This window comes from Hippopotamus amphibius, chromosome 1 (genome assembly GCF_030028045.1).
Source record: "Hippopotamus amphibius kiboko isolate mHipAmp2 chromosome 1, mHipAmp2.hap2, whole genome shotgun sequence".
Taxonomy (NCBI): Eukaryota; Metazoa; Chordata; class Mammalia; order Artiodactyla; family Hippopotamidae; genus Hippopotamus; species Hippopotamus amphibius.
This window is the reverse complement of record NC_080186.1, coordinates 127,096,646-127,106,655: the sequence shown is the minus strand read 5'-3', so window position 1 is coordinate 127,106,655 and position 10,010 is coordinate 127,096,646. Positions and strand designations below refer to the sequence as shown.

The 10,010-nt window shown below is 57.2% G+C and overlaps 1 protein-coding gene across 1 annotated transcript in view; it reads right to left on the bottom strand.

Annotated features, from left to right (window-relative positions):
* Positions 1–265: 265 nt before the first annotated feature.
* Positions 266–10,010, bottom strand: part of COL23A1 (collagen type XXIII alpha 1 chain) — a 323,197-nt gene continuing 313,452 nt past the window's right edge. Inside the window, exons 17-27 of the mRNA XM_057727622.1 lie at positions 9,134–9,223; positions 8,252–8,314; positions 7,894–7,950; positions 7,603–7,629; positions 6,594–6,656; positions 6,456–6,509; positions 6,248–6,274; positions 3,244–3,297; positions 2,910–2,996; positions 883–921; positions 266–455 (exon numbers count right to left, since the gene is read on the bottom strand). Coding sequence (XP_057583605.1) covers positions 453–455; positions 883–921; positions 2,910–2,996; positions 3,244–3,297; positions 6,248–6,274; positions 6,456–6,509; positions 6,594–6,656; positions 7,603–7,629; positions 7,894–7,950; positions 8,252–8,314; positions 9,134–9,223 — 564 coding nt within the window. The 3' untranslated portion in view covers positions 266–452. The remainder of the gene's footprint in view (positions 456–882; positions 922–2,909; positions 2,997–3,243; positions 3,298–6,247; positions 6,275–6,455; positions 6,510–6,593; positions 6,657–7,602; positions 7,630–7,893; positions 7,951–8,251; positions 8,315–9,133; positions 9,224–10,010) is intronic.

Sequence of the window (10,010 nt, the reverse complement as noted above, 5' to 3'; positions counted from 1 at the left end):
AGGCTATAGAGGCCAGGAGCAGCCGTATTTGCCATTCATGCCCTAAGCCTTTTCGGATGGCGTGGACCCTGGGCTCTGGAGCTTCAGAGGGCAGCCTCTCACAGGGCAACAGGACAGCCGCAGTCTCTGCTAATCAGGTGATGGAAGTCCCCACCTGGTGTCTTTGTAGCCTCTCCTGAGCCAGGCACTTTCACTTTCGTCTCCTTCCCGGGAAAGCCAAAGCCTGAGGGTGCCCCTCAAGCACGCAGTGCCCCCAGTGGGCCTGTCCACTTTACTGCCAGCTTCACATGCTGATGGTTCCTGGGCTGAGCTGGGCACACTCTCAAATGGTAAAAGGCCACAGGTATGGTGGTGCATCCCGTGAAAAAAGATCAATATATTACTGCTTTGTTTTTACAAAAATTAAGAATGTCCACACGGAACTGTACAGGTTGTGAGCTGTGTGCTCAGGGTCACTGGAAAAGGAGGGAAAGGCTGAAGGTGAGGAGGGGACCCAGAGGCCCTGCCCCTGGTCTGGGCATCCCTGAACTGCCCATTTCCTCGGGAACAGGTGCGCCCCCAGTCCTCTCATCCCAGTCTCCTGGATTCCACCCCCTTGCAGGGAGCCGGTAGGGACCAAGTCCCAGGGGATGCTGATGGCTTTGCACTGGCTGGGCCAGGCAGTGAGTGAGCCCTGTATGGCCAAGAGGGTGGTCTGTGCAGAACCACCCAGGATCACAGCCCTGGGCCTTGGGCCACATGATGGGAGAGTCAAATCTAGGGTCATCCCAGGGAGACCTGGCTGTTCAGTCACTGTGTGGGGCGTGGCAAGCACCCAGCCCGGGGGCTCCCTGGGCCCCCTCTCCTCCCACCTTGCCCTAGAGACTCTTCCCTGCAAGGTACCTTATGCCAGCAGCCGGGCACAGGCAGCCCATCAGGGCCCTGGAAAGGAAGAAGGTTTCAGTGACAAGGGTGGGGGGCTGGCCAGCTCTCTGTGCTCCACACACTCCTGCCCCGGGTGCAGGGAGCTGCAGCCCAGGGAGCTGGCCCCTGAGGCCACCCAACCTCACTGGGGCAGCGCCCGAATGCCTGCCCTGTCCACCTGGGCAGCCAGGGCAGGGGACACGACAGCCCCCCCGTGCTTGTTCTGAGTGCACCCCCATGGGCTTTGCTGGGACGCGTGTGCTGTGGGCAGAACCAGAACACCGGGGTATCATGCTGGACATCTGCAGGCCAAGAGCAGGGCCTGGCCCTGGTCTTGCTGAGGGGCTGCATGGCTTTCTGTCTGGCAGCTGGGACAGTGGCTCTGGTGGCTCACACTAGGGGCCTGAGAGCTTTCAGGCGTGTGTCCAAGTATTTGAAGGACAGCCCAGGAAATGGGATTCCCTTTTGGCTTGTCCTGGTGCCTGTGTCTGGATCTGAGTGGCAGACAGGGTGGGCTGAGGTCGGGGGGGGGCCGAGGTCGGGGGGGCCGAGGTCAAGGCGGGCCAAGGTCAGGTGGACATGGGCCGGGATGGGGGCTTGGAGTGGGGGCTTTCTGGAGGCACCAGACACAGCAGGGGGGCAGGTTTCCCCAGGTGGCCCGGAGGTGGTGAGCTGGAGGTGGACAAATGCTGACTCGTCAGTCAGCCAGGCATCCCTGGTGGACACCACAGGGGACACACTTCACTCTGTTCCGAAGCACAGACAGACCTCAGACACGTGGGAGCATCCCCCCACCCCCCGCACTCCCATGCATCCACCGGGGGCAGAGGCTGGGACCCAAAGGGAAGTGGGGCAGAGGGGCAGAATGGAAAGGCGGGCAGAATGGAAAGGCAGGCAGGATGGAGGAAGGCAGGACACAGCAGCGGGCACAGCGCACAGCACGCGGCACACAGCACACAGCAGGCCAGGCTGCGTACCACCGGGCAGGGCTCACCGCCCCTCGCCGGGCCCCCGGGGCCCAGCGCCCCTCGTCTGCCTCCGCATTTAAGATTCTCCTGTTTCAAAGACAAAGGCTTAGTGACTTGGAGGGAAGTCTTGGCCCAGGGCCTGGGGCTGCGGGGCTGGGCCTCCCTGACCCCTGCTGTCCCCGGTCCTTTCAGTGTGTGCTTGCCTCTCGCGCCGCTCTTTCTCTTTCCCCGTTGCCTCCTCAAAGCCACCTGGAGGTAGGGACTAGCATGCCCACTGCATGGATGGGGAGACTGAGGAACAGAGGGCTCAGTGACCTGCTTTGAGGTCAGAGGACCAGGCTTCGGGGCCCTGGCCCTGCGCCCCCTTTGGAAGCGGTATGCAAAGTGGTCCCATGTCCCCGGCAGGGATGGCTAGATGTGAGCATCTGGCGAGTTTTAGTATGGAAACTTAGCTGTTTTGTTTTTCCTGTCTTTTCTGAGCTCCACTGGAAGAGTTTAACATGTAAACCCTCCCTGCCTTCTAGAAAAAGAGAGTTGAACTTTGGTTATTTCAGCTACTGGGTCTGGTGGGCCATGAGAGGCTGTTGTAAAAAGCAGGAAAGGAGAAAGACTGTGAAGGCAAGAGGCTTTGGTGCACATGGAGGGAATGCAAGGGGGGAGTGTGGGGCTCCCCAGACCAGCAAAAGCCTCCTCTGGGATGGGATAGACCCCCAGAGAGGTGAAGGTGGTCCCATCCCCCATTAGGTCCAAGGAAGCTGAGTAAAGAGGAACAGTGACCTGGCAAACAGACTCTGTCCCTGACCGGGCCCCCACCTCTATAGACGGGGTATGTCCCTGAGCTTCGCCCACAGAGGGGTCAGGACCAGGGCAAGAGGAGCCTCCGTGATGGCAGAGATAGCAGGGGTGGCCCCAGCAGTGTGGGCGCCCCAGGGTGGGACCCGTGGGGGCTCTGGGGCTTGTAGCTGTGCTCTGCGGACTGGGAAGACGTTTGCCCCACCCCAGCAGCAGGCGGCAAAGACCTGGGTTGGGGCCACGTACCACAGGACACGGCTGGTCCAGGCCTGGGGGTCCTGGCTCGCCCTTCTGGCCTTTCATCCCTTTCCGACCAGGGACACCGCGCTCCCCCTGTGCAAAAAGGGAGATGGGGTGTGCCGGTGGCTGCCAGGCCCAGGGCGCCTCCCGTGCCTCTCAGACAGATGGGCCTGGGGCCGGTAGCCACCCCTGCCCTGCTGCCCACATCCCAGCCTCTCCGCCCTTCCTCCTCCCGCCCACCCCGCCTTCTCTCTGCTCGCTTGCTGCCGCCCACGTTGTTTCTTTTTTGCGTACTCCCTCGTCCTCATCATAAGCCTCACTCCTTTCTTCCTGCCCCCACCTTCTCTCCACGCTCGCTCCGGTCGCCTTTCTCTCCTTGAGGTCCAGGGAAACCCTGACAAAAGGATTAAGAGTTAAACCTGACGATGAAGTTTGAGGTCTGCTCTGGTTGTCTGTTCGTCTCTGCTCCCCTCCCACCCACCTCTGCCCCTTCCCTCCCTGCATATGTGTGGTACAAGCTGGACCAACCCCAGCTCCTAGGTGACACAGATGCTGGGTGCAAGGATGATGTAGAGAAAAGCATGCTTTCAGGACACCAGCACTGCTTCCTCCGAAGCAGAGCACGGTTGCTGTTTGTGGATGGAAGCCCTCAGGCAGAACCGCTGTCAAAGGGCTTTCTCTTAGGTCAGGTCAGAGGCAGCAGGCACTAGCCCAGGCTTGGCTGGGGACAGAGACACAGGAAACCCATGGACGTTTATATCACCATCTTCAGCAGACCAAGAAATGGTGCCCTCTGTTCTCTGCCTGTGGCTTAAACTCATACAGTCGCCCACCCATCCATCCATTTGTCCATCTGTCCCTACCCAACCAACATTTCTAAGCATCCACTAGGAACTAGGCTTTGGGCTGAATGCTGAGGGCAGATGTGTTCCCTCTTGTATTCGTTATGTTGCTTAGAAAAATCTTATGATGTGTTGATATCCTCTTGCTGGCTAAGGAGAGGCTGCCTCTCCCAGGGGTAGCCAACTCTTACACAGAGCAAAGGGCCAGGCTGTCGGCATGCCTTTCAGAGACCAATCCCCCACCTACCCCCTCTATCTAACTCACACACCGAGTCAATATTTCCCCTGGCCCAAATTATCCCAGGGCCAGGAAGGAGGTGACTAGAGACCACCCCGATAACCCAGCGCCTGCCAGGATGATTCAAACTAGGCAATCCTAAACTGTTGATTTTGCCCTGCCTTGCTTTTCTCATAGAAACGCCAATAAAAGCCCTTGGCCTCGGCTTTTTCCTCACTCCTTCCTGTGTGCTAACCAAACCTGCTTTTGTCTCCATGTGGCCCCACGTGGGACATGCCGTTTCCTCGGCAAATGTAAGTAATAAGTTCTTTCAAAGGCATGTGGCCTCTCTGTCATCGCGAAGTCACACCCAGAAATTAAACCCCCACAGGTACCAATGTACACAGTCGGCAGTGAGGTGCAGAAGAGGATCAATGCTCAGTGACAGAGGTCTGAACCAGATGCCATGGGTCCCAGAGAGGGCGGCTCTTCTGTCTGGGTGTGAGGTCAGGTAAGGCTTCGGACCAAACTCCCCATTTCAGCTGGGCCTGGTGGAGTGGGTGCCAGGAGTAGTTTGCCAGGTAAAGCAGGTAGGCATGACTTTTTTTTTTTTTTTGAAGAGGGACTCCAGCCACCCCCCAGGAGGTGACATTTTTTGAGTTTTAAAAAAAATTTTATTTTTTGTTGGCTGTGTTGGGTCTTCTTTGCTGCATGTGGGCTTTCTCTAGTTGCGATGAGTGGGGGCTACTCTTCGTGGTGCGTGGGCTTCTCATTGTGGTGGCTTCTCTTGTTGTGGAGCGCAGGCTCTAGGTGCTGTAGTTGTGGCATGCAGGCTCAGTAGGTGTGGCTCGTGGGCTCCAGAGCACAGGCTCAGTAGTTGTGGCACACGGGCTTAGTTGCTCCATGGCATGTGGGATCTTCCTGGACCAGGGATCAAACCCGTGTCCCCTGCATTGGCAGGTGGACTCTTAACCACTGCACCACTAGGGGAGTCTGTAGGCATGGCTTTGAGATGCCACTCTGAGCTCCAGGCCTCCCAGAGGGCAGCATGTGGCCACAATGCTGGTGGCATGGAGTCCCTTTCGCTCCACTCCTACTACCTCCTTGGGTCCACAGTCTGAGCTGGATTCAGCAGTGTCTTCTCTGGACCCTCCTCATCGATGGCAAATGGCCCTCCCAGTCAGAAACTCAGGTTGGAGTTCTTCCCGCCTCCTTGTCTGCAGTTGCTCTCCAAGGTGACATTTTTTCCTTAAAGTCTAGGGTGGACACCAGAGTCCTTGCAGCCCTGCCTGCATCTGGTCTCCATTTCCCTTGCAATAGCTACCTGGTTTTCCTGGGAACCACCCTCCCTTCTCACAATCCACCAATTCTACCACCAGCTCCAGAATGGAGCATGTAGGCAGGCTGGCCAGTCAAGGCACTGCGAGTGACATTTCAGCATTGACCCAGCTGGGGCCAATGAGAGTTGAGGAGACTTTTTCTCAAATAGTAGAGAGTGAGGCAAATGCCTTTCTCCAGGATTTGGACCTAGGGGGAGGCAGGTCTGGAGCTATTGGCTGCATCTCATCACCATGTGGAAACTGGAACGATGACTACACAGAGGAAGCAGAGACAAGAGAGGGTGAGAGGCTGGGTTGTGTTGACACACTTGAAACCTGGATCTGTGCCATATATCTGGATTTTTCAGTTATGAGTCAGTTTAAATCAATTTAGATTGTGTTTTCTGTCTCTTGCAACCAAAAGATTCTTGATCCAATCAACACTGGGTTAAGACTTCTCCTTCTCTCCTTCCCACAATACTGCCCTAGCTGAAGCCTCATCATCTCTCACCAGGATATTGCAACAGGCTCCTCACTGCTCTTCCCACCTCCCTCTTCCAGTGGATCATCCATCCATTCTCCATCCTCCATCCATCCTCCACCCTCCTCCATCCATCGTCTGTTCATCTATCATCCATCATTCATTTACATCCATCACTCACTTACCCACCATCCATCCATCCTTCATCCACCCATCCTCCACCCAACCCATCCTGCATACTCTATCCATCATCCTCACAACCACCCCTCCAACCATCCATCCATCTGTCCGCCCATCAGTAAAGCACCTACTCTGGGCTGTGTTGGATTTAGCACTGGGGACCTGGGCAGAACCAGTCAGTTGTAGTCCCAGCCACGGGAAAGGGGGACACATCCAAGCTAACCAGGTCAAATTACTGTATGGGCACACGAGGCAAAAGTTACACGTGGGAGGGACCTGGTCCCAGTGAATGGTGAGATACTTACATCTAGTCCTGGCTCCCCAGGTCTGCCCTGAGAAGAGACAAAGAGAAGATGTGAAGGGGCTAAGAAGGAGGTGCTGGGAACACAGCTGCTGGGAAATTCAGCCCTGTGAATTGTCCACAGAACCTGAACTCTGGCCCTGAAGTGTAGGGGTTGAGCCCCCAGGACTGAGTGACACCTTAGTTGGGAGGCATTAAAGGAAGGTGGTTACCTTCTCTCCTTTGTTTCCTGGCAGCCCAATAAGGCCTGGTGGGCCAGCTGGCCCCTAGAGGGGAAAGGAATGGGTCAAGAGGCATGATAGTTATACAAATTAGAGCCCCTAAGGACAAACAAGGCTCATGACACTCACGGGCAGGCCGCTGGGTCCTCTCTCACCCGACGTGCCTTTCTCTCCCTTTGCTCCATCCAAGCCCTGGAAGCAAAGGGGAGACATCAGTTAAGGGGTCCAGAGAGATGGCAGGACAGGAAAGCTTGGGGCCTGAGCAGGAACTGAGGTGTGTGGGGCAGAGGGACAAGACTCCAAGCTTTGACTGGCCTGGCCCTGGCATCCTTCTTGTGCAAATAATCAGAATGTGGGTGTGCACATTTTACCTTTTCTCACACATGGGCTTTTTCAGTTATCATGGGAGGTGGTTATGATCACACCCATTTCACAGATGAGGAAACAGAAGCACAGAGAAGGGCAGGGACAGGCCCAGTAGCACAGCCAGGAAGTGGCAGGGCTGAGTAGCAGCTGGGTTTCTGAGTCCCAGTCTTGGATCCCATCCCTGACAGCAGCTGCTTCTTCTCAACATGATCCAGGGAGGTCTTGGGACAAAACAGAACCAGCAGCAGCAATCTGGTCAGGCCACAGGCTCAGCCCCACTCAGCTCTGGGATTCCTTGACTCTGAGGCCCCATTTGGCCTCTGAGCTGGGGAAGCAGAGATGTGCTCTCCCCCAGTGTAAACGAGGGAGATGCAGGGAGCCCAGCTGGCCTCCTTGGGACAGGGCACATGGTCAGGCCACACTCAAGGTTTTAATTTAAGAGCAGAGGACACGACGCTATGTAATATACACCAAACCCAAGATTTCATATTCCAGGCTGTGGGCAGCGACAGATGTGCACTTGGGGAGCGAAGAGGGGAGGGGGCAGGGAATGGAGATGCCAAGTGTGGGGTGAGGGGCAGCAGTGCTGAGGGCCTCGGCAGGGTTATTCTGCAGAGGATTGGGAATGGCCAGGCCCTGGGAAGATGCAGGGCTGCTCCAGGGCGGAGCCTGGGGCCCATGCTTTGTGTGTTTGTCATAAGGCTTTTTGGAGCTGTCCAGGCTGTGAGCCTGCAGCAAGTAGTGGGGTTCCCACCCATGCTTTAGAACTCACCTTGGGACCCTGGATTCCCTGAAGGCCCTGGAGGAGGAGGAGAGACCAGATCAGAAAGGCCGTCAGGCTGGGTCCAGGCCCCTGGGCCAGGCCCTGTTGCAGAGGCCACAAAGGCTTGCATGCCACTCACTGGCCCCTGTGGCCCTGACCTCTGTGGCCTCCCAAGCCTAGACCTGGGCTCTGCCCTCCTTGTCAGATGTGCCCCCTCCACCCTGGGGTATCCTGTCCTCCCCTGGTCCTGAGCCCACCACCCTCTTCATATCCCAGCTGCTATAAGCCAAACATTCTTACCATGGGGCCTGGGGGACCAGGGGGGCCTGGGGGCCCTGGTTCCGCTATGATCTGGGCCTAGGAAGGGTCAGAGGAGGATTAGTCACCCATCGCGCCCCCACCCCTCAGTCACCCACACTTGAGTTCTTTGGACATTGGAGGAGCACTTCCTGGGTGCTGGGCGCTGAGCTCTCTGCTGCCTCCAGGAGGCCACTGCCTGGTGGGAGGCCCAGTGCTGGCCTTTGGGTTCAAAGACATGCCTCAGACTCCCCCTCCCCCTCCCTCACTGCCCTGGACTTGGTCAGGCCAGGTGGCCCTTGTGTCCCAAGGCTCAGGGCCCTAGCTAGCCCTCAGCAGAGACCCTCAGTAGCTCCCTTACCAGGCTCTCCTGTAGGTCGTCAGATGCCGGCTCTCCCTTCTCCCCCTTGGGGCCATCGGCACCCTGCAGGACAGGATGGCCCTGAGCCCTTTCTGTCCATCACCAGAATCACCACCCACGGGGCTCAGCACCTCCCCTTCCTTCCCCCATAAAGCTACGGGGCAGCAGCAATAAGTTGGCCTTTGCAGCTTAAAATAGTTTTCCCTAAATCAGTGGGTATTCAGAGAGCACAGGAACAGTGGAATAAATTATTTCCTGTAGGGCAGGGGCAGCCAGGGGCTCTGGAAGCAAAGACTAGGGGTTCAGATCCTGGCACTAGCTCTCTAGCTGAGTGAGCCTCATGGGTGGACAATGGACGTGAAGTGGTGGCCGCTCTTGGCATCCGGCCATGCACAACAAGAGCAGTGTTAGAAATGATGGTGACTGTGGGATGTATGACGTGCTAGCCAACCATTCCCAGCCCTGTCTGCTCCCTTGTAGGAGTGGGAGATCATCACCCCCATTTTAGAGCTGAGGAAACCGAGGCCCAGGGAGGTTACGTCACTTGTGCAGGCTTCCAGGGTCAGTAAGAGATGGGTGGAGCAGGATGAAAACTGGGGCTGTCAGAGCTCCCAGTCCAACCACTCACCACTAGGCAGGCCTCCTTATTTCACCTTAAGGAGGCCTCTGGAGGTAAGTAGTAGGTCCTTCTACAGAGGAGGAAGTGGGTTCTCAGAGCTGGGGCAGCCCAGAGCTTCCCTTTAAAGGCCCGGTGGGCTGGGGCTGGGCTGAGACTAGGACCTCAGGGCCCCAGCCCCTGGCAGCCACTTTGGGGGGTGGGCACGCATTCACCTTGGGACCCCCACATGGGGCAAGTAGGGTGGGGTCCACCCAGCCACGTACCGGGAGGCCCGACAGGCCCATCTCTCCTGCTTCCCCTTTGGGTCCCATCGGCCCAGCTTCTCCTGAGTCTCCTTTCTGTCCTTTGGGACCCTGAAAACCACAGAACATGGTACAGTAGGCACTTTCCCTCCCCCCCAAGCTGGCAGGTCCCCAGAGCTTAGTCCAGGCCAGGCCAGACCCCTGCTTCCTGCTTGTGTGTCCTCTCCTCCAGACCAGGCGGTGAGTGAGCAGAGGGCCTGGTCAGACAGGGAAGGGGCAGCCCCTGGCCTGCCTCACTGCGTGCGGACAGGGTGGAGCCAGTGGGACTGGGCAGCTACCGAGGGGGAGCACGTGGGGCTTGGGGCGACCCTGTGCTCACATCTCAGGAGGCACTGGTGGGGATCCCCACGTGCAACCAACCATCCCTCAGTCACCCTTCCAGGCCCTGCATTCCCTCATTCAACTGACTGTGTATCATCCACTGCACGCCACACACTAGGGACCCCACACTAGACACACACACGAGGACGTGAAGCGATACTCACGGACGCTGTCGTGTCTATGAGGATCACACACACGTGTATCCTTACAATAATACTAGTAACAACAGTGATATTATTAGCTGACATTGGAAGACTCTTTCCTATTACACGCCAGGCACTGCTCTCGCGTGTGTTCCACGTACAGTTATGTAACCCTCATGGCAGCCCTGTTACACCATCTTCACCTGCGGGTGAGGAACTAAAGCTGCCAGAAAGCCAGTAGCTTGCCTGAGGTCTACGGGCAGAACCAGGACTTGTACACAGGCCCCAGAGCCCACTCTGTTCTGTGGCCTGTCTCCAGCTCTGCGCGCGTGTACACACACACACACACACACACACACACAGTCTGACACCAG